Source organism: Artemia sp. Qi Xiang Cuo, chromosome 21 (genome assembly GCF_049724085.1).
Source record: "Artemia sp. Qi Xiang Cuo chromosome 21, ASM4972408v1, whole genome shotgun sequence".
NCBI lineage: Eukaryota > Metazoa > Arthropoda > Branchiopoda > Anostraca > Artemiidae > Artemia > Artemia sp. Qi Xiang Cuo.
Window position 1 is genome coordinate 50,678,982 of NC_142814.1, and position 25,177 is coordinate 50,704,158.

Genomic DNA, 25,177 nt, shown 5'->3' on the forward strand with positions numbered 1-25,177 from the left:
ACTTAACAAATGGGTTTACTAACTTCTTTGACTAAATTTTTCATTTGTAAATGAAATTGGAAAATATTAAAAAACAAAAGAATGGATAAAACTTTGAAATAAGATAGTGCACAAAATAAAGCACGAATATTTCGGCTTGACGCCCAGAAACCTATTCTCTACAAAATAATAACCAAAACCTACAAGAAAACAATATAAAATGACCAAACACTCTACATTTAAAGGAAAAGAAAGAAAGACAATCTAAGAGACTCACTTTTAAAAACCTTTGGCAAAATAACCAAAATAAACTTTAACCAAAATACGCAGGAATTCAGAATGCAAGTTTAATAAAATAAAGCCTAAATGTTTCGGCTTTGCACCCAGAAACCTTTATATATCAATATGAAGGACAATGAACAAATGAATGTGCATTATCAGTTTAATATACATATACAGATATTTAGTAATCAAAATTTTAATATTATTTGATTTATTAAAATTATAAAAGTAAAAACATCTACATTTTTTCAGTTAAGTGCAAATTATGTTCTGACCTTGGGATTGCGTAGAGGTTTTGAGTCCTACTCGTGTTAATTTCTGCTCGTTTTGAGTTTGACTCGGTTATTTATTGTAATTTCTGTTCGTTTTGGCTTTCATTTATTTATCGATGCTGATTTGTGGTAGTTTCGTACTTGGTAGATTGTTTGATTTTATTTTTGCTCATTTTTGGTTTAATGTTTTTTTTTTTAAATTAATATAATGGAAGGTCTAACGCCGAACTGGCCAGCCATGACAATAAACAACAAAGAGAGAAATCTGAACGATGAAGAAACAAACAGGAATACGGCCAATATTGCCTTGGGTCTCAGAAATACCTATACAAGTTTGTCATAAAACTATGGTCTATGCCCGCCACCAGGCACGTACGCAGGAATTTGTTTCGGGGGGGGGGCCCAATTTGTTGCGGGGGGAGGGCAAATCCTTCAAACCCATTATTCTGAGAGAAAAATCAGAAAATTATGGGAAAATGAACAAATCGTGAGATTTCGGGGGGGGGGGAGCCGGGCCCGGAGGCCCCCTGCGTACGTCCTGCCCGCCACCAATGTCTTTCCTGAGAGTGAATTCCAAGTCTGATTAGCTAATCCAATAGTTCGTGGTAACACACTGTATTACGTCGAAAATACGAGTTATGCATGGTTTTTTCTTCGACTTTGACAGGTTTTTCCATAGGGATTGAAAAGAATTCCAGATATCGAGGATTTCAAGTTGTCGAGAGTTGACTATATTTTGCATATTCAGAATCAGCATGACAAATGGATTTTTCTGTTTCACACGGCAACAACATTTGTTGCTAAAAAATTAACTTAAAAATTAATATATTTTGCTACTACTCCCTTGGCCGGTTGCTACTACGCTACTACTACTACGTTGCTAGCACTTTTCTGCTACTATAGCCAGTAGAAAGAAAAGATAAAAACGACGCGGATGTTTCGCCTGTATGAAATGAGGCGTAATAAATTGACGTTATTACCCTATTGAGGGTAATAAAGTTTTACAAAATCGCCAGGGGACTATTAAATACAAGACCTGGGAGAATTGCAGTAGCAGTAGCAAATAATAGGATTATTCCGTCAGAAAAACATCAAAGTAAAATTTTAGCGGTTCCACTGTCCAGAAGGAAACTTGTTAATAAAACAACTCTTACTTCATAATATGGACAAAAATTGTAGTCCGCAGGTTTTCTATGGACTTTCACTTTCATTCACTATTTTTCTCAACTTTTTTAGAGTAAATATATTTATTTCCTCTGTTTCTGAAATTTCGCGCCTTCATATTTTAAATATTCGCGATAATAACACCATGTATTTTTTCCCTTTAGGCAACACCGAAAGATGACCTTTAAACCACTTTCAATCCTATTCTTAAAAAATTACGCGCCACATGTAAATAAAATAAAATTGGCACACCGATGTCCGGTATCCCCTCCCCCCCCCCAAGAAAATTCTCCTCCTGAAAAATTTTCCCCAAATGTAAAATTGGGCAGCCAAAAAGAAACTAAGACAAATAAAGATAACGTCAAAAAGAGTACAGATATTATAAAGGAGGGATGGCGGAACAAAGAAAGAGGTATGGGGGAAGGGTAGGAATTAATCTCCCATCTCGCTTCATTGCACTAAGCCTGAATAAGAATGGCAACCTCCCTTCTTATTACAGAAAAAAATGCAACTAAAATTTATTTTAAAGCTTCATTTAAAAAAACTATTTTGTTTTATTTTTCACAAAATTAAATATAATGATGTGTTTGTGCATCAGCTGTTATGAAGGAGAGAAGCAGAGAAGTCGTGGATCATTTTGTAGACAGGTGGGGAGGGTAGATACCCCAGAGAGTGCATTTATGCCAAAACATCCTAATTCTCATTGAGCTATCGGATAAATATAGAATGAATTCTAGGGAAGGGGGGAGGGGGAGTTGAAACTGATATCTATTCCGTGTATTTGCAGGAATATTTGTGGGTAATGAGGGGAGGAGGGTAAAGAACCCCCACTATTACGATAAACTCTTTCTATAGTGGAATATAATATTACATTCACAGGTTTAACGGCAAAGGTATAGAAAAGCCAAGATGGTGCATCCTCAGCACACAAAAAAGTTTCTTGGGGGAGGGAAGAGTTGGCAAATTCTACCAGGAGCTTTGTTTTCAGCAATTTTAATTGGTGACATTTCTCTTTTCTATTCATATACAATGTTTCAATGTGTTTAAACATATATATACAATGTATTTAAGCAGGGAGTACCTATGAAGAGGTTGTGCCTGGTTCAGCTGCGTAGAAGATCAAGTCCTGCAGAATTCTCGTCCATATGAACAATAATACCCCTTTCCGTCCAACCAGAAAAGTAAAGTAATTATTCAGGACTTAATGAACAAATCACTTTTCAATGAAAGTCTTAGCTAAATATTAAAATTTTGTCCAAAATAAAGACGTCTGCTGAAACACAAGGGCCGTTGAATTGGAATAACAAACTTTTGAAATCTAGTTAATATCTTTAGCGTAGCGGCTCAGCTGTTCAAACGGGGATGGTCTCCCTCAAATACGGATCAATTTCTGTCCATTTTAAGGGTTAATGCCGGCCCTTACTTTTACTCGAAAAAACTTGTTTTTTTTTTAATTTATCCAATAAGAATTATTTTTTATATCTTATTTCTTTCAATTTGTTCTTTTCGTTATTTGGCTAGTCAAGTTTTACAAATAAGTTATTTGGCCCTTATGATTTCGATGACTGGATACACATGGTCTTTCGGTTTAACTCTGCTCCTTCGCTCAATTCAAAAGTTGAGGTCCAATCAACATTAAAAACTCCTTGGAAGTTTCAACTCAATCTCCCAAGTAATTTATGGGAAATGGTGGACATGCATAGGGTCTTTTGATTTGTTCAGCTTCGCATGTCGTTCCAGAGAGTACCCTGTGCAAAATATGGTATTTTAGCCTAGCGAACAATCCTATAAGCTCCTAGTTGATATGACGACCAAAACCAAACATGATTGCCTTTTCTGCTATTAAATTGAAAGTAACAAGTACTATCACATGGAAGTAAAGAGCAACATTAAACACAAAAAAGAGCAGAATTTATTCCGTAAATGGGGGGGGGGGGCTGCCTCCCCTCACCTCGTGGTCATAAAAACTTTTGAGGATGCTCGATCAATTTGAAATTGATAGTTCTAGTGGCTTTTTTTGAAAGTCAAAAGTGATTGGAGAACAGCCAGCCCCCGTCCTAGACCCCTTTTTGATATCCGATCCTTCTGTATCCCATGAGGACATCTGATCAGCCTTTCCAGGTACCGATTTTGTTCAAAACAATTGAAAATATTAATAAACATGCATCAAAGGATGATATAACCCCCCGAGCCCCTGGGATTAGGGCCGCAAATTACGCAAACTGTCAATCCTATACAGCTAGATCTTACAGTAGAAAAAAGGGGGGGGGGTATGTTTGATCTTAAGAGTCCAGTGGCGTGATACTTTTAAGGATCATTTTTTGGCTAAAAAGAGAATCGACATTTTGCTACGGGAAAGGGGATGGCTTAGGGGCCAGGAAATGTGCCACAAAAACTTTTTCCCTGATCAATTTGAAACCCACAGCCGTAAAATCCTTGGACCAGGTGGACTAATGTACAAAAATTATTCAAACAATTAATCCATTTGAAATAAGTCCCTCCTCTAACAAAGGGGGCTAATAAAAAAGGGTCCGATTTTTTCGACTGGCCTAAAACTTATACAAAAGCTTGGGTTAAGAGGATCTCAATACCGGAGGGGAAAAACTTCCCTTCAAAATGCAGCTAAAAGAAGTTACAAAAAAACTTTTTTCCCAGCCCCTTCAAATGGAAAGGGCTATCTTAGATTCTTAAGAGGGGACTCACTGAGTTGGAAATTTCAAGTTCTAGAGTCCTTTTTGAAGTCCAGCAGCTACTGGAGGGCAATCCTCCAGTAGCCCTTTTAAGTTCCAGAGTCCTTTTTGAAGTCAAGGAGTTACTGGAGGGCAATCCTCTAGCAGTCCTTTTGCAAGTCCATACAGCTACTGGAGGGCAATCCTATAGCAGTCCTTTTAAGTTCTAGAGTTCTTTTTGAAGTCCAAGAGCTACTGGAAGGAATCTCCAGTGGTCCTTTTTAGTTCTAGAGTCCTTTTGAAGTCAAAGAGCTACTGAAGGACAATCCTCAAGCAGTTCTTTTAAGTCAGAATCCCTTTTGAGGTCCAGCAGTTACTGGAGGGAATCTTCCAGTGGCTTTCTTGAGTTCCAGAATCCTTTTTGAAGTCAAGGAGTTACTGAACGGCAATCAGCCTCCCTCTCGATTTCTGCTATCCGGTTCTCCTCTAACCCCTATGATATTGAATCAAAATTTTGAGATATCTGTTTTGTTAAAAAACTTCTAAATTCCTAATAAGTTTGTCTTCGGAGTTGACATCACCCCCAAGAGCCCCGATGTTAACCTTTATTTTACCCAGCTACGATAGTTCAAGCCTCAGAAATACGAAAATAAGAATTGAAACAAAATCAAAATAGAATAATAAATACTATAGAATATTCTACACAACGTCTTCTGCCTATATTTTGAAATATTGGTAAAATATTCCAAAATTCTTTCTTTCTCCATTATTTTTATTTGTCATGTTTAATGTGTGGCTGCTCAATAGTACATGTGAGGAAAATTTTCCACGGGGGGGGGGGGGGCGGGGGGGATAAACCTATCACTGAGCTGACCGCGTATGACGAAAATGTAGATGGGATTGTTATCAGAATATTTCAAATACGAAGTCATGCGATTTCAGAAACAAAGGAAACTAAAATATTTATAAGAGAAAATTAAAAACAGTAAATGAAAGTGGAGGCTTAAAGAAAATCTGTTGACAACAATTTTTGAGCATAACATAAGGTGAGAATTGTTTTATTAACAATTTTCCTTCAGGAGAGTGATCTCTTTTTGTTCTCTTATCCTCGCCTAATTGCAGGTCAGCAATTTGAAAAAAAAATCTTACCAGAACAAAAATTGCCAGAGGAAGCCTGTGCACATTCCAACAAGCATAATGCTTAGCAAGAAAACAATAATGCTTGGGTTGGCCAGCAATGAGAAAGCTTCAGAGAAAGCCGCATTCGTAGCAGGTGGGATAACAGCCTGTAATCGAGAGGAAACACAAAATAAATAAAATAAAGGACCAATGATGATTCACATTACAACTAGACCGATTGCTGTCTAAAACAAAATAAAAATATAACTTATGAGGGAATGAGGTTTATAAAACGTAGTATTGAAGTACATCAACAGGGGCCAACCTCTAGGGGTACAGCCTCTAGGGGTACAATTACAAAAATCTAGAATTATTCTTAAAGAAGTGTTTCCATTGAAACAGATTCTGGAACGATAATTTATATTCAAATTAAAAAGATACAATAAATTATAATTATGAGTAAACATAATTAGAAATATGTAACAATTGTAGTATGTTACAATAACTATAATAAATATAATTAGTAAATATGTCATTTCTTAGCTCAGTAATTTCACAGAATATGGGTGTTAACTTTTAGTTGTCAACACACAGAGATCAAGGCCAAGTCTAAGATTAGAAATAGTGCTTGTATGGTCCTAGCAGGGGAGGCAAGAAGTAAGTCAGGAGAGGTAAGTAGGAGAGGAAAACCAACGATTGCTTGTAGCTACACAAAAACTGATTAAAACATTAACATCAAAATCCTTCCGAAGAGTAACTTCCATAAATTAACAGATAAATTCACTGGTCCTTATTTATTTATTCATTCAATTATATTATTATATTGAAACAGTTACATTATTGTATCAATTAATTATCTTAATATTATTATACCAAAACAGATTAATTATGATAGGAAGAGTTAAAACAGCCGAAGCTTGATTGACACCCGTCGACAAGTCACTATATTTGATATGGACCTTATTTATTTAAGGTCCTTATTTATATTAAATAAAAAAAAACAAGTTTTTTTTAACTGAAAGTAAGGAGCGACGTTAAAACTTAAAACGAACAGAAATTATTCCATATATGAAAGGGGCTGTTCCCTCCTCAACGCCTCGCTCTTTACGCTAAAGTTTTTTATTGTTTAAAAAAATAGAGTTGTGGGAAAGTCAAACTTTAGCGTAAAGAGCGTGGCGTTGAGGAGGGGGCAGCCCCTTTCATATACGGAATAATTTCTGTTCGTTTTAAGTTTTAACGTCGCTCCTTACTTTCAGTTAAAAAAACTTGTTTTTTTTTATTTAATTTTTGAACGTTTTCGAATAAATACAGGTTTTGATTTTGGCTCACCGTACATGAATAATCAACACCAAATTTGCATATTAATTTTACTTTTATTTTGTTAAATGGCTTTCTCGAACGTTGTTTAATCTTATTTACAAACGTTTTTATTAGTAATAAATATACGTAACTTACGAATGAAGTTCTATATTCATATATTTTTAATACGTATCTTAAGGGGTTCGCCCCCTAGTCAATACCTCGCTCTTTACGCTAAAGTTCAAATTTTGTTCCAATTCTTTAAAATGACCCCTTAATCATAAAGGCCATTAGTTAGAAAAAATAGCTCTTATGAAAGTACTAAAAAATCTTTGGCTTAAAGAGCGAGGTATTGACTAGGGGGAACCCAATCATAAACGTAATATTTTTATTCGTTTTAAATTTTGATGTAGCTCCTTACTTTCAGTTGAAAAACTTCTTTTTTTAAATTTAATTTCTGATCTTTTTTTAAATAATGCTGGGAAATCCGGCGCCCCCTTCATAGCAATGTCCCTTCCCACATGAAAACTTCCTCCGTGTAAAGATTCTCCCACATAAACCCAGACCCATCCCCCCTCCCCAATACCAGAAAAAATCCCCCTGAAAACGTTAGTATACTTCCCAATAACCAATACTATATGTCAACATTGGGTAAAGTTCATAACTTTCAGCCCTCCCCCGGGGGACTTTGAGGGATTAAGTCATTCTAAAAGACATAGTTATTCTATTTTCGACAATGCTGAACAAAATGGCTATCTCAAAATTTTTATCTAGTGGCTTTGAAAAAAAAATGAGCGCGGGAGGGGGCCTAGGTGCCCTCCATTGATTTGGTCACTTAAAAAAGGCACTAGAACTTTTAATTTCCATTCCAATGAGCCTTCCCACGATATTCCCGGACAAATGGGTCGATACGATCGCCCCTGGAAAAAAAAACAAAAAAAACAAATAAACACGCATCCGTGATCTTTCTTCTGGCAAAAAATACAAAATTCCACATTTTTGCAGATAGGAGCTTGAAACCTCTACAGTAGGGTTCTCTGAGACGCTGAATCTGATGGTGTGATTTTAATTAAGGTTCTATAGCTTTTAGGGGGTCTTTCCCCTTTTTTTCGAAAATCAGCCAAATTTTCTCAGGCGCGTAACTTTTGATGGGTAGGACTAAACTTATACATTTGAAATCAGCATTAAAATCTGATTCTTTAGATGTATCTATTGGTGTCAAAATTCCGTTTTGTAGAGTTTCGGTTACTATTTAGCCGGGTCGCTCCTTACTTACAGTGCGTTACCACGAACTATTTGATATTTCCTTATTTATTTGTTAAATTCACTAGTCCTTATTTATCTATTTAATCAATTATATTGTTACATTGAAACAGTTAAATTATTGTATTAAATTATTATATTAATATTATTATATTAAAACAGATTAATTAAAATAGGAAGAATTAACACCGCCGAAGCTTGATTGACACCCCTCGATATTGATCCAGTAAAAAAGTCTTAGGAATCAATAGAAATGAAGCTTTTGAAGATATAGAAGAATAATAACAAACTTTCAATTAATTAGGAAACAAATGATTAGTCACGCTTCATTAGATTAAAGTACGTATTCTTAATATATCTATTATCAAACCATCAACAAAGGTACGAAAAATTACAAGAAATAGCACAAAGACAAATAGAATACCACTGAAATAATATTTGATTAAATAAAGAATAGATACTATATAAAAAAAATCAAATGACCTTGAAGTATGATGGTGATATATAGCTTGTATACAAAAAACTTGTTCCTGGTAAAGTTTCAGGTTATAAAACCTAAAAGCTCTATCAACAACAACAGCAGCATCAACAACAGCAACTCAATAATTTATTCCCTTGCATGATAAATCCGCAATTTATGTATTTCAAATTTTTGCTCTGTTTTTCTGTTTTGTTTACATTGACCTTAACTTCAACTGTTAACTATTTGAACTACCAATTAACATACAGTATTCAATCCCATTTGAAGCCATCCCCATGGACAGATTTCAAATTTCTTGGCCTTTTTTTTATTTTGTTTACTTTGAGCTATATTTGTCAAACAAAATACAGATAAAGATATATAAGTATCGGCAAATATTGTTTGTAAACTTTAGAATTACAAATATTGAACTATCCATTAACAGATTTGTCCAAACAACGGATTGCATTCGGCTTCTTGCAGTAAAAAGTGAATTTATCTAAAAATTAAAGTGATAAAACTAAAAGCGTCAACTAAAAGGCATCGTATGTTGTTTTGAATCACATTCAATTATAAAAAAACAAGTTTTTCATTCCCATAAAGGCAAGATAAAACCCTAAAATAAACAATTTACCCTATACGTACAGAGGGGGAGGGGGTCGTTCATCACCCCTCTATCTTTATGAGAACTTGGGGGTCTTTCATCACCACTCTTTATAAAATAGAATAATTTCAGTTCCTTTTAGGTCTTTACGTCATTCTTTCCAAATGAAAAAAAACTTGTTCCGTTAACAGAATTATGTTTCTTTCGTAGGCAAATCAAATAAAATCTATGGGACTATAGTTCCATAGGTGCCCTCAATTTTTTTTTTTGGTCACTGAAAAAGGGCACTAGAACTTTTAATTTCAGTTCCAATGAGCCCTCCCACGATATTCTAGGACAACTGGGTCGATACGATCACCCCTAGAAAAAAAAACAAAAAAAAACAAATAAACACGCATCCGCGATCTTTCTTCTGGCAAAAAATGCAAAATTCCACAATTTTGTAAATAGGAGCTTGAAATCCCTACAGTAAGGTTCTCTGATATGCTGAATCTGATGCTGTGATTTTCATTAAGGTTCTATAACTTTTAGGGGGTCTTCCCCCCTTTTTCGAAAATCAGCCAAATTTTCTCAGGCGCGTAACTTTTGATGGGTAGGACTAAACTTGGTGAATATATTTGAAATCAGCATTAAAATCTGATTCTTTTGATGTATCTATTGGTATCAAAATCTATCAAATCTATGGGACTATAATCAAATAAAATCTGATATATACTAATCGTATACATCATGAAATATACATTTTGGGTGCCCCACTATCTACAAATATATATATATATAAAAAAAGATATCGCTAATCTGTGAATGAAAAAATAAACATGCAATATAATTCAAAAATTTTAATCCCCATATATAAATGTTTAGGTGTGAAATGAACCAACATGTGGTAGAATATCCCTGGAAATCACGAGGTTTTATATGGAGGTTTTACATAACCTTCAGATCCTTGGATATTTTAGAATTTTCATCCAACTTGGTCATAGTTGGCCGAATATCGGTGGTTCACGCCAAAAATAACCGAAAATGGCTTTGATATAATGCAATACCTCTGAAAAGAAACTTGGCACAACCACAGTACGAAGGAACTAATTACGGTAATATAAATCAAAACTTCCCTTTAAAAGACCTCTTCTAATTTCCTGTAACCATTGACCCAATACAACCTTCCCATAGATCCATGAATTTATAACAGTTGTAGACAAAAGTTATTTTGGCAAAGGTGTTTGAAGCAGAAAAAACCAATCATTTTGGTCTAATTTTGCATTACCACTGGTTGCCAGCGTTTATTTTAATTTTTCTATGCTTTTTATAAATTATCTGGCGTCTACAGAGGTAGTAAACCCCGGTGGAAGACAATAAAAATACAATTTTTTTTGGGAAATAGAGGACTCAAACCTCCGTTTGCTAGTAAAAGTTAATGGTTAAATTTTTACCAAAATCATGCTTCTCTTGGAAGTTTCCCTACTTTCAAGTTATATGAATTTAATTTTTCTAATAACGTCTGAAAGGTAAAGCTTTTCTGAAGACAACTTGAGAGTATTGTTAGAACTTTAAAGAGCAAAAACTAATAATAAAGAGCTTTAAAGAACTTTAATAATAAAGAACTAATAATAAAGAACTAATAATAAAGAACTAATAATAAAGAACTTTAAAGAGCAAAAACTAATATGACTAATAAGTCAGACTAAAACTTGGCCCTGATTTATCAATAGGCCTACTAGACTCAGGCCTAGGGGCGCATAATCCCAGAGGGGGGGGGCATAAATTATAACTGTGATTTCTTCTTAATTAAGACTGGACTAATGCGATTCATCGTGCAGACACGCTGCCTATTGTGCACTGTGCAGACACGCTGCCTATTGACAAGCAAGTAATTTTAAAACAATATAGGAATTCCGTGATCACTTATAAACTGTCAGAGGTCTCCCAGGAATGGCAGCTAAGAGTTCGGTATTAACTCTCTCTTTAGTCTGTTTTATTACATTTGGATCATCAGTTGTGTTCTGTTCGGTGCTTACATTATCCCCAAATTTCCGAGGATATCCTTGAAAATTTTGGAAAAAAAGGCAAAACTGCTTAGGCCTAGAAGCGTCAAAGCTTTAAATCCGGCCCTGACTAAAACCAGATAGATTGTCCAGAATAAAATAATCAATTCTAAAAGCTAAAATTTGAAAAATGTTTTTTCTTATTATAAAATTTATAAGAAAAACCAAAATAAAAATAAAAAAAACATAATAAATGATGTCTATTTCATTTTGACAATGCTAAATATGTTAATTTTTTCTTCTGGGTGGGATGGACGGGGGGTTCAGAGACAGAGAACTAAAGGTTTAAGGTCTAGGGAAGACCGCTTCCCTGGGCGGGGAACCATTTGAAATGGTTGCCCATACATAGATAGTTGAGTGCATTCAAAGCCCACATAAAATAAAATACACTAAAAATTCAAGCATAAAAACACTAAATAGATGTTTTTATTCGAATTAACACTGTATTGACTTTCATATTTGCATAACTATATGTGGAGACTTTTCTATTGAAAATTTTAAGATTCTAAGCTTAAAAAAGCTAAATCTTGTGTTCTTAAATGTGTTAGTTTATTTTTGTTGTGTTTTCACCACCATTTTTCTTATTATCTACTCCAATTTTCTCCAATGTTTTAGCTTATTTTTGCTGTATTTTCACCACCGTTCTTGTTATTAGCTACTACTGAAAATTTTACAACTCCACGCTAAGACATTTCTATTGAAAATTGAATTTTTGGTTTTTGCCTCTTTTCGAAGATTTAAATAAATTTGTTAAGTTCTCACTAAACAAATTCAAAGGAACCACATTTCAACTTTACTCTCTTTATTTCTCTAAGGACTGTAGTTCCTGACATATGTATCGAAAAAATATATATCCTCATTTATGTCACAACATATATATAGGATAAACCTACATCTCAAAGCTTATCCTTTCTTCTAACAAACCTTTTCAGCCAATGAATTGGAAAGCAGTTTGCGAAATTACTTAATTTTTAACTATTGACAGCCTAAACTAAGACATTAAGGAAAATTGCTAAATTATATGTCTTTAAGACAATGCCTTTTTGCTACTTCACAATTCAGTCTTTTTTTTAACGCGTTGTTTGGAAATTTTTCCCCTAAAACTGGGAATAATGTTACAAACTGATGATTTTCCAGTTTTGAATTGTCTTTTCCTGATTTTAGGACCATAATTGCTTGCCCCCTTTTCCATACACCTGGAAAATATTCATCATTCCAAGCTAAATTGATAATAATTAGCAGCACAGTAACCCACTTTGGCGAAGCTTTAACAAACTTTGGACAAATAATATCTTGCCCTGGTGAGGTTATAAGGAGATTCAGGGGCGGATCTAGGATTTTTTAGGGGGGGCAGGGGAGGCGCAAAATAGGTTGATCCAATAAAAAAAATTAGGGGGGGGGGCGCAAAATAGGTTGATCCGATAAACTTGAGTTAATTAAGTAAATTACACTACTTTAAACTACGCTAGGGGGGGCCCTCGTCCCCCTGGATCCACCACTGGGGAGATTACTTATCACACTATCAAGATGTTTTCCAGAGAAATTACTTAAGGATTGTTCTGGGTACCTGGCTGACTGGCTATATTTGAAACAATAGGCTATACGAAAAATGTGGTTCAATACCGCTCTCTAGGGCTATTATGAAAGAAAGGTTGGGGTGGCTAGGGCACGTTGTGCGGATGAAGGATGACAGATTGCCGAAGATTGTTCTTTTCGGCCAACCGTCTAGTGCTAAACGGAAAGCAGATCGTCCTTGTCTTGGGTGGGAGGACGTCATAAAGGAAAATTTAAAGGAAATGGGAACTTCCTGGGAGAGTGTAAAAAGAGGCTTTGAACAGATTGGGACGGAGGAGGATCGTGCGCAGCTCTGTTGGCGTCAGGCAGCTTGGTGCTGCAGTGAGTCGTTAGTAGTAGTAGTAGCAATTTCAGCATTGGTAAATGGCTGATTGTATAGACTTCATAAATTTTGCATTGTCATTCATTTAACTTTGGCTCCTATTCTGGCATCTATCACATTTGGATCATTATTTCCTATGATCTTGTTTAGATAGTAGATAATTGCAGTAGACTTATCTTGATCTATCCCTAGTACTTGATTAGTGTACGTCACAGGAAGGATGCAGTTCTTGGGTGGAGATTTATTTTGCATTCATTTAATGAAACTGTAAGGCCTACTCATGGGCGCCCATAAGCTGAATCCCAGGGGGGGGGGGCAAACCTCGTCGAATTGGTACTTTTAATGCTATATAAAAGAAAGCTCAGAACAAAAATATAAAAAGAAGGCAGCATCATTCAGCCAGGGGGGCGGGAGATCCCCCCTGCCCCCCCCCCCATATGGGCGCCCATGGGCCTACTCACTGGTTTACAGTAGTCTAAACTTCTTAGCGGCCTTCTAAACTTCTTAGCAGCCTAAACTTCTAAAATTCTTCGTTAAAGTTTTTAAAGTTCTTCGTTAAAGTTCTTCGTTAAAATTCTTCGTTAAAATTATTACCCGGAGCACAACAGATCCAGTATGGACCTTAATTTGCTCCGAAGTGCGAATTAAGGTAATTAAGGTAAAGTAGTTTTTAAATACTCCATAGCAATGCAGCGTCTCGGAACTTCCAAGGACACTAAATCAACTCTCGATTTTCCAGTCGTTTTTCATTATTTTAAAATTTCTAAAAAAAATATTCCTACCTTCTTCTGGGTCTAGTTTCTCACTCCAAACGCCTAAGAAAATTTTTATAATTGGGTTCTCCGTGTTGACAAAGACAAATTTTGCCTGAAAACTTTTTGTTGTGATAAATATTTTTCAGTTCCGCACTTATTTTCATTTATTTATGATCGTTTAAGTTTGAATTGAAGCCCTTTTAAGCTTATTAGATAGCTTAAGTTTGAATTATAATTTCGACTTAGGTCTGATTTCTAGATTTATTTTAGTTCCTAATCGTTTTTAAGTGTGGTTCCTTATGTGAGTAAGTTTATAATTCTTTTACAGTTTTAACATAGCTTTTCACTTTTCGCAGAAAACAGCTTCTTTGTTTATTTCTGCTTGTTTAGAATTTTTAGCTTGAATAATAAGCAGTAATCTTTGAAACAGAAGTACGATTTTATTTAATTACGATTTATATTACGATTTGATTACGATTATATTATATTAATTACGATTATAATTACGATTAAGTACGATTTTATAGAAGCACGATTGAATTGGCAGGCTTAGTATCCCCATATTTAGCCTCAAATTTCAAAATTTAAAGCACCCAAACGTCGGAAAAAATTTGAAAATATTATTAATAAAATTTTCAATTGGTTTTACAGTAAGCTGGAAATTGCAAACGGGTGAAAGCAAAATTACATGTCTTAATTCCTCACCCCGAGAATCTGTTCAATTTATTCCTCACTATAATAACAACTAAAAAAACTCAATCCTGGAAGCTTTTATAATGTCAAACTCATTATAAATCTATAAAAAGTCCAAACAAAATCAAATTTTATAATTCCTCAGTCCCCAAAAAACAATTCAAATTTAGTCTTCACCGTAATTAGAATTAAATAAAACTTAATCGTCGAAGCCATTACGAGGTCAAGGACCATTAATAGTTTATAAAAAGCCCGAGCAAAGACAAATTTTAGAATTCTTCAGGTCTCAAGAAAAATTTTGATTGGATTTACGACTGAAGTTCAGCAAAAATTGCAAAACACGCAATTAAGAGTGCCTAAAAATCTAAGCAAAATAACACATCTTAATTCCTCACTCCCCAAGAAAGAGTTCAATTTTATTCCTCACTGTAATAAGAACCTAAAAATAGAAAATAAAACTTATTCCTGGAAGCCATTATAAATATTTTGTTCCCCAGCGAAATAAGATTTTAATTTCTCAGTGTCATATATTAAATGACTCAGTTCAATGTAAAGAATTTAGAATAAAATATTATAGATTTTAGAAAGAATTAGAATAAAGAATAAAACCTTGATTCTTGAAGCCACTACAATGTCGAGGCCCATGAGAACAATAAGGATAATGAAACATGGAGTGTAGTTTGTGTAGGTGAGGCCACTTGACGCCACTTCAATTATCAAACCAGTAAGTGTTATAAGAACTCCCCAGCCAACAGCTCCCCAAAGCCTCTGCGCTCCGTACTTTGAAGAGTCAGCTCCTGAAAATAAACTTTCACTGTAAACAATAGGATTATTTTTCATATACCCTAATAAACCCCAACCCTAATAAGAAGAATCCCTAATGAGAGTGTAGAAAGCTAAAGAAAACTGAATCTCTGCCACTTCAAAAGAAATCACACTTATTTACTTACAACCCAAAATTGAATATTATAGATGACACTTCGGATTAATAGAAAATATATAAAAAATCATTACGAAATATTCAATTCAATTAAATTCAATAATTTATTACCCACACTACAAGAGAACAAGTAGTATAAGTGGAGCACAAACATAATAATAATAGTAATAAAAAAAAAGAGCATCAACAAAACACTAGTAATTAATTTCTACTAAGAAAAAACTGAAAAAGACCATGGTCAGGGCCAATTTTACAAAATGCATCTGCAGAAAGCTTTTGTGTAGGTCACCAAGCTTTTGAGTTACATCCGTAACATAGAATTTTTTAACTAGATACCGATTTCTAGTCCATGGCGGCAGAGAAAGAAGAAATTTGCAAAATTTGAAGTATGTAACTTGAATCTTTTTCAAATCCTTTAGCTTGAGAACAGAATGAACACCCGAAAAATAAAGTACAGAATGATCCGAAAAAGTCAAGAATAAGTGCCCAATATCACTGCGATCGATAATCATCGTTATTAATAAACAACACAAGAATCAATAAACAAACAAATAAAGCAAAACCCTGGGGTGGCCATCAGTATTATCGGCTTAAATGAGTTATTATTTCTTAATAAATAACTGGAGCTCATAATCAATTATCTTCCTTATTAACATAATCTCTGGTTAAAATCAAAATCAAGGAGGCACACTTGTGCCTCTATAAAGAGGCGACCCACCACAATGTTAAGCGATTTCAGGTCCTAGAGGTCGCAGAGAGACGGCGGTAATCGCATTTTGTAGCCCAAGCTCAAACTAAGAAACTTGCAAAATTTCATCCTCCTCCGACTTTATCTTCATGGGGTAAACTGGGCCGGAAGTTTGGACCCTCCCACCACAGCCCCCCTTTAACTTTGTCTGATTGGGCTGAAATATAGGGGTTAAGCTTTCCTAGGGCCCGGGAGCATATCCTCGAAATTTCAGCTCAATCCGATCACTCCTTCCCTGTTTTCAAAAAACCAAATATAGCCACTTAAAATTCATCATCATCATTTCTTTTTTTTTCTTAGCCACGCCTACAGGCCACAGTTGGCACCGGATCCGGTTGAATGAGGACTCATTCGAAGCAGAATTCGACCTGTTAGGGCCTTTTGATATTTTCAGACCGAAAAAATTATCCCCCGAATTTACATTTACGAAAAACCTCGTTTTCCTATATTAGCCCATGTTAATTTTTCCCACCACAACCCCCCTTTAACGTTGTCTGATCGGGCTGAAACTTAGAGGATAAGCTTTCCTGGGGCTTGGAATCTTATCCTCGAAATTTCAGCTCAATCTGATCACTCCGTCCCTGTTTTCCAAAAACCGCATATCAAGATTTTTGGGAATTTGCTTGCGTCAAAAATAGCTTCCATATGCTAAACAACAATTACTATTGTGTTCGTATAGTCCAGCGCTTGATAGTCCAGACTATCAGGCGGAAAACCTGGGTTCCATTCACCATTAGAGCAACTTTTTTATATACTGAATTTAAACTTTAAAAATAAACTCAGTTTCTTTTTTAAATTATTTGAAAAAAATTACGTTTTCCAAAGAGTTAAAGAGGCTGAGTTACAAGGTCGACCCTTAAAACGTACAGGGATTGGGAGGCACAGTTGGGGGGCTGTTAAAGAGGCTGAGTCACAAGTTCGAACCTTAAAACGTACAGGGATTAGGAGGCACCCTGTACGACGTGATTTGAGTATTCAGGAATTAAAAGCCTTAACACAAGAATGTTCAAGAGCAGGGGGTTTGGGGGGCGGCAGCCTCCAACTTTAACTCCTGACACGATCAGCTAACAGTTAGTCAAGCAATAATAAGTAATAAACTGTACAAAAACGTGCAGAAATTATTTGAAAAAAAACTACGTTTTCTAAAGAGTTAAAGAGGCTGAGTTACAAGGTCAAACCTTAGAACGTACAGGGATTAGGAGGCATAGTTGGGGGCTACCGCCCCCAAACCCCCGCTTTCGCAGCCTTTGAATATAAAAAAATTTCTTTAAACTGAAAGTAAGGAGCGACATTAAAACTTAAAACGAACAGAAATTATTCCGTATATGAAAGAGGCTGTGCCCTCCTCAACGCCTCGCTCTTTACGCTAAAGTTTTTATTGTTTAAAAAAAAGAGTTGTGAGAAAGTTAAACTTTAGCGTAAAGAGCGAGGCGTTGAGGAGGGCACAGCCTCTTTCATATACGGAATAATTTCTGTTCGTTTTAAGTTTTAATGTCGCTCCTTACTTTCAGTTTAAAGAATTTTTTTTTTATATTTAAAGGCTGCAAAAGCGGGGGTTTGGGGGCGGTAGCCCCCCAACTATGCCTCCTAATCCCTGTACGTTTTAAGGTTCGACCTTGTAACTCAGCCTCTTTAACTCTTTAGAAAACGTAGTTTTTTTCAAATATAATGAAAAGGCTTAATAACTAAGAATTATTATAACGAAGAATAATATGTAAGTATTTATATGCAACCCTCAAATGAACAACAGACATAACACTATGGAGTACGCAAAGTATGAACAAAAAAGAACCATTTAAAGGAGCACTAAATGACTCCCACTGAAATGGTGACATTTCATACTTGAAAAAAAACACATTTAAATGGTGAAATGGTGATATTTCATACTTGGAAATAACCATTTAAAGGAGCACTAAATGACTCCCACTGAAATGGTGACATTTCATACTTGGAAAGAACCATTTAAAGGAGAACTAAATAACTCCCACTGAAGTGGTGACATTTCATACTTGGAAAGAACCATTTAAAGGAGCAGTAAATGACTCCCACTGAAATGGTGACATTTCATACTTGGAAAAAACATTCAAAGAAGCACTAAATGACTCCCACTGAAATGGTGACATTTCATACTTGGAAAGAACCATTTAAAGGAGAACTTCCCCCTAGAAAATACCTCGTTCTTTACGCTAAAGTTCGAAATTTTGTTCCAATCCTTTAAAAAGAGCCCCTTAATCACAAAGGCCGTTAATTAGAATAAATAGCTCTTATGAAAGTACTGAAAAATCTTTAGCGTGAAGAGCGAGGTATTGACTAGGGGAAGAAACCAATCATATACGTAATAATTTCTGTTCGTGTTAAGTTTTGATGTTGCTCCTTACTTTCAGTTGAAAAACTTGTTGTTTTTTTTTATTTAATTTCTGATCGTTTATTTAAATAATGCTGGGAAATCCGGCACCCCCTTCATAGCAATATCCCTTCTCCCATGAAAACTTCCTCCATGGAGAGATCCTCCCACGTAACCCCCGACGCACGATGTGACATTTCATACTTGGAAAGAACCATTTCAAGGAGCACTAAATGACTCCCACTGAAATGGTGACATTTCATACTTGGAAAGAACCATTTAAAGGAGCAGTGAATGACTCCCATTGAAAAGGTGACATTTCATACTTGGAAAGAACCATGTAAAGGAGCAGTGAATGACTCCCACTGAAATGGTGACATTTCATACTTAGAAAAAAACCATTTACAGGAGCACTAAATGACTCCCACTGAAATGGTGGCATTTCATACTTGGAAAGAACCATTTAAAGGAGCACTAAAGGACTCCCACTGAAAAGGTGATATTTCATGCTTGGAAAGAACCATGTCCAGGAGCAGTGAATGACTCCCATTGCAAAGGTGAAATTTCATGCTTGGAAAGAACCCTGTACAGGAGAAGTGAATAACGCCCATTGCAGAGGTGGCATTTCATACTTGGAAAAAACCATTTACAGGAGCACTAAATGACTCCCACTGAAATGGTGACATTTAATACTTAGAAAGAACCATTTAAAGGAGCACTAAATGACTCCCGCTGAAATGGTGACAATAATTGACGTTCCAAAACCTGATTTTTGTTTTTATCCATTTATCTTGGGTGTATCAAAAATTTCGCTCATCCAACATGGTTCCACATGCTAAATAGCATATGTCAGGAGCTACAAGTGGTTTCAAAGACAAGATGTGAGCATCCCTAACAAGGAATAACACCCGACTGGAAAATCTTTTTCATGGAGCAATGTGGAGCCACTTTAAAGGAGCAATGTGAAAGGACTTTCCCCACTGGAATGCAAGGAAATGATTCATTTAAACGTACTTGCAAGCAATACACGCATTCAGATTTATTTTAGTGTGTTCTTGTTCAAGTTATTTCAGGTTTATATATAACAAACAATATATTATAATCAATAAATAGTTACAAAGGTCTTGTAGAGCGTCAAGCTTGTCGAATAGTTCTTAAAGAAGGGAAGAATATGGACAGAAAAAACTGATAATTTTTTAAAAAGGAACAAAAATATCAATCACAGAGCAGGCCATCCTCTAAGGGGGCCAAGGGTCCCAGAAATTCCCCAATATGCCATGCACGGATATGTTATACGTTAAGTTCGAGCGTTTTCTTAAGCAATACACACTTCATATTTAATTTAGTGCCCTTTACAAGGACCGACGATACAATGTGGCAGAAGGGCAAGTTGTGTGGAGAATCAATATCCAAAATCAAATAAAGTGTTATTGAATTTATGGTCTCAAAATTAGCAAAATCTGACGTCGTCAAGCCTTCCCGGTAAATATTTAGGATCTTGTGTTAGGAATACTTCCATCAGAAGTACTCATCCCCTTCCTCGACTACCGGGCGTAAATATCTACATAATTTTCTGTTAAAAATAAACCTTCATAGCAGGCCTTTTCTTTGAACCTTGTTGTACCTTTGAACCTTTGTTGTAGCTTTGTTGTACCTTTGAACCTTTGTTGTAGCTAATGACAGTAGCTTGTCTTAAAAAATTAACTCAGGACATTATTTAACAAGTAATTTCGAGATAAATTACTTAATTGACATTTATCCAGGGTGTGAGTTCTTCACTTGAAGCAATAACAAACCGTAGGCTAAAGAACATATGAAGAAGAAGAGGATAAAATCAATGGCTCCTCCTAAATAGACCACATAGGATCTAGATACCAGGATTAAAGAGTTAGAGTCAGTACAAATTTCTTACGGGAGGAGACAGTTTAAGGAGTGAGCTGGAGCTAGTTTTCACAATATAATTTTCTCTTAATTCATTCTAATTAACTATATATCATTACAGATTAATACAGCCTTCTATTTATTCAATCATTAAGCGTAATGATCTTTACAAAAGTAAATAAAAAAAACAAGTTTTTTTACTGAAAATAAGGAGCGACATTAAGACTTAAAACGAACAGAAATTATTCCGTATATGAAAGGAGCTGTCCCCTTCTCAACGTCTCGCTCTTTACGCTAAAGTTTTTTATTGTTTAAAAAAAAATAGAATTTTGAGAAAGAGTCAAACTTTAGCGTAAAGAGCGAGACGTTGAGGAGGGGACAGCCCCTTTCATATACGGAATAATTTCTGTTTGTTTTAGGTTTTGATGTCGCTCCTTACTTTCACTTAAAATAACTTGTTTTTTAATTTAATTTTTGAACGTTTTTGAATTAAGGCAGGTTTTGATTTTGGCTCATCGTACATGAATAATTAAAACAAAATTTGCATATTAATTTTACTTTTATTTGGTTAAATGGCTTTCTCGAGAGTTGTTTAATTTTATTTACGAACGTTTTTATTAGTAATAAATATACATAACTTACGAATTAACTTACATAACGAACTTCTATATTCATATATTTTTAATACGTATACTATGGGGTTCACCCCCTAGTCAAAACCTCACTCTCTACGCTAAAGTTCGAATTTTGTTCCAATTCTTTAAAAATGACCCTTAATCACAATGGCTGTTAATTAGAATAAATAGCTCTTATGAAAGTACTAAAAATCTTTGGCTTAAAGAGTGAGGTATTGACTAGGGGGCAAACCAAATCATATACGTAATAATTTCTGTTCGTTTTAAGTTTTGATGTTGTTCCTTACTTTCAGCTGAAAAACTTTTTTTTATTTAATTTCTGACCGTTTTTTACATAGTGCTGGGAAATCCGGCGCCCCCTTCATAGCAATGTCCCTTCCCCCATGAAAAAATCCTCCCAAATAAAGATTTTAAATCAGCATTAAAATCTGATTTTTTTTATGTATTTATTGGTATCAAAATTCCGTTTTTTAGAGTTTCGGTTACTATTGAGCCGGGTCACTACTTACGTACAGTTCGTTACCACAAACTGTTTGATAAACTGATCTGACTTCCAAACAGGCTGCATCTGCTAATTAGTTTTTAAATCAGCACGATAACACTTCATTTACTTTTCAAGTTGGATTTTCAACTGTAATAAAATAGGAAAATTCCCGGTCTTGTGACACTAGGGCTATACGATTGTATTTACTTTCAAATCAGGGCAGCAACACTAGAACAGTTCAAAAATTCATCTGGGACAAGATGAAAAGTAGAATGTTAAGACCTGAGAACAAAATTATCTTGTTCCTAAAAAAAAATTGGTGATTTTCTACCGTTTGAATAATTTTTTCTGCTGTTTCGTATGGCTTTTCAGGGACTCTGTACAAATCTCTGTTGCTTTAACTGAAACAGCTCCATTGTTTCAGCTAAAAAAAAAGAAAAGAAAAAAAGGCGAACAAAAAAGAGTGTTTTCTCGAAATAGATTGTCGAGGAGTAGGATAACTCCGATCTCAGGTGCCGATGCACTCAAATGAGGCGGAGATAAAGTAAAGTAAGTATGACGGCACTAGACACTTTATGTCCAAACCGGAGGGGCTGATCTCCGTTTCGTGGCCCTTCAGCCAGGAGGTGCAATGGGGGTTTGGGGGCCAGCCAACCTGTGCTTTCACACACCCTTCCTGTTTACCTTACCCAGATTTCTCCAGATACCCATGTAGAGGTGGGTCGACTCTGGCTGAGCTTACAGAGTCATGCCACTGACCCCCATCCCAAACCAAATAACTGGCCACGTCAGGGATCGAATGAGGCGGATATAGGTCATAATCATATATTTAGAGGAAATAGGAATTTCGTTAGAAAGGAGTAAAGATTCAAAATCGGAAGAGACTGGAGTAGAAGAAGAGCGCATGAGTTTGGGGTGGCCTATGACAGCTTGATGCTGTGCTGAGTTTTCAGTGCTAGCAGAAATTTTAACAATAAAAAACCAGAAAAGACTATTTAAGCCTAGGTTTTGGGGTATTATAGTCAAAGGTTTCTTTTACTTTTTATATGAACACGGTAATGTCTCACTGATATTTCAAGATTTTTAACCAAGAAGGAACATGAAAACCAAAGACTTTCCGGTGCTAGGTCATAAGGCATAAAAGTTTTAATTATTTTTACTCTGTATTCAGCGCCATAAAGTTACACTGATTATCATAAACTTTTAGCCACGAAGAGAACGAAGATTATACAATCCTGAAAAAGGCTTATGCCAGCCTTGCCTCTCACTCAGACTATCTGTCCTGGCCTTTTCTCCAATTCACCATGGCTTGATGTCAACGTGATTTTAATTCAAAAATCAACGGATTTGCTTAGATTTTCTAAACCTAACATTTGTGGCCCCAAACATTTGTGGCCCTCTTTTCTAAATTTTTTTCAAGATATTGACGTAAAACGAATTTTTCAAGACGTTTATTCAATAAGTAACATGAAAAACTGAACGAAACCTAACCTTGTATCTTTCGAAAGTATAGCTCAAAGCTTTTTTGCACGTCGATTACGGGGAAAACTCTTCACTGGAGTTTCAAGTCTGCTTAAGCATAAACATGAAAGAATTTATATTTCTAGGCTTATACTGTGGCACTAGACTTATAGATTTTTTTTTATTTTTTGATTCAAAGCGGCAAAGCTGCACTGATATTCCAATATTTTAAAAGCAGGAAAAGACACAAAAAAGGCAATGGCTTTTTAAATTCTGGTCTTGAGGTACTAGAGTTATAAGCGTTTTATTTTAACCTGCATCCAACACGAAAACACTATACTGATTTTTCAAAACCATTTTATCACTCAACTTAGACTTTAGAACCCTCATCCTTCCGCCGCAAGAGTTATATGCCTATTTTTTTTATTTTCTTTCAAACACTTTAACATTGTAACAGTACACTGGCTAAATTTCAGTAAAATTAGCTTATTCATATTAGTTTGAATATACTTACCTAATACAGCGAAAGTCAAGCTGTCTGACATACTAACACTAACAGAGAAAAATGACCAAGCAATAAAAGTTAGGGAAAATAAAGCAATGAATTGATCTGTGCCGTATGGGCTTTCCACTGGTACCGGAGTTCGAACATGAGTCATCAAGTACTGAAAAACAAGAAGTAACTTAAATATAATAATTTAATTAATATTGATATATCGCTCATTTTAGTTTAACCATAGAATAAAAATCGTGAACAGAACACAGATTGATTAAACAATAGCAACATAATTGTCAGGAAAATATTACGCAGCAACCATAAAACTCACTACTATTGGTAGCAAAGCAGATACAAATAATAGAAAAAAAGAATACTAATAAAAAATAATAAGAGAAATATATAATAATGTAAATAATCAGAAAAATATCCGGTCCTCGCCTCACTTGGAAGGAACAAAGATCTTTGAAGTTGATATAAAGTTGGAAATAAGATAAATTTGCAGTAATTTCAATAGAAATTATTTAATGAAAATTCATCAGTAACAATTTGAGCGTGTAAAAACAATGCTTACCCTTACGCATGGTGATAAAGTTCAACAAAGCAAAACAAATTAAAGAAGATAATGTTGTACTTTCATGGTCAAATTAACCTTCTTTTTTTTAGCGTTCTTTAAGGATTGAACAGACTTAACGCTTTCAGACTTATACTTTAAAGTATACGATTGATGGCTGGCTTTTCTTTCTTTTTTTTTTTACAGAAAGCAGAACATTTTTTGACAAATATTTTGAATATGCTAAGCATGGGTGGTGAAACCAGGGTTGCCACCCCGTAAGAAACAAAATCACCAGATTCTAGTGATTTTCTGGTTGACTTAGTGATTTCCTTCAATAATCTAGTGATTTATGTGCTAATTTAGTGATTTCTGTATCTAGGCAACTTAAAAAACACTAGAAATAGTGATGAACCAATAGGGGTGGCAACCCTGGCCAAAACACCAAAATTCGTCTGGGCAAGTCATTGAGCAGAAGTGAGATTAAGCTTAAACCTAAATAAGAAATAATTTCACAAGTTCAATAGACCTATCAATTGAGACAAATACTCATGTCAAAGCAAGCCAGTATCCCAACGCACAAGCGAGCGGTAACCTAACGAGAATTCCAAGTTTGAAAGCACAGGGTATAGACGTAATGAATAAATTTAGCCTTTATTGACTTGAAAACGCAATATCCGTCCAGCCCTTTTGGTAAGCTCAGGCATTGTAGCATGAAAAGGCTTTTCAGTGTTATCAAACTGTTCTTTTACACTAATTACTTTCGTTATCTATTTTGAACAGTTCATGGTAGCGAACTCAAGTAAGGAGCGGCTCTAACCTGAATTAAATAAAAAGTAAGTTTTTTTTAACTGAAAGTAAGGAGCGACACTAAAACGAGCAGAAACTATTCCGTATATGAAAGGGGCTGTCCACTCCTAAACGCCCCGCTCTTTACGCTAAAGTTTGACTCTTTCTCACAACTCTACTTTTTAAAACAATAAAAAACTTTAGCATAAAGAACGGGGTGTTGAGGAGAAGACAGCCCTTTTCATATACGGAATCATTTCTATTCATTTTAAGTTTTAATGCCGCTCCTTACTTTCAGTTAAAAAGAACTTGTTTTTTTGTTTTTTTTTATTTAATTTCTGAACG

General features: G+C 35.2%; 1 protein-coding gene across 3 annotated transcripts in view; it reads right to left on the reverse strand.

Moving 5' to 3' along the window:
- The window catches only part of LOC148939683 (major facilitator superfamily domain-containing protein 6-B-like), a 56,280-nt gene extending 32,626 nt beyond the window's left edge, over window positions 1-23,654 (reverse strand). For all 3 annotated transcript variants that reach the window (XM_089106758.1, XM_089106757.1, XM_089106759.1), the window contains exons 1-3: window positions 23,509-23,654; window positions 15,111-15,298; window positions 5,516-5,652 (exon numbers count right to left, since the gene is read on the reverse strand). In XM_089106758.1, the coding sequence (XP_088962884.1) occupies window positions 5,516-5,652; window positions 15,111-15,298; window positions 23,509-23,653 (470 nt within the window). In that variant the 5' untranslated portion in view covers window position 23,654. The remainder of the gene's footprint in view (window positions 1-5,515; window positions 5,653-15,110; window positions 15,299-23,508) is intronic.
- Between the last annotated feature and the right edge of the window lie 1,523 nt (window positions 23,655-25,177).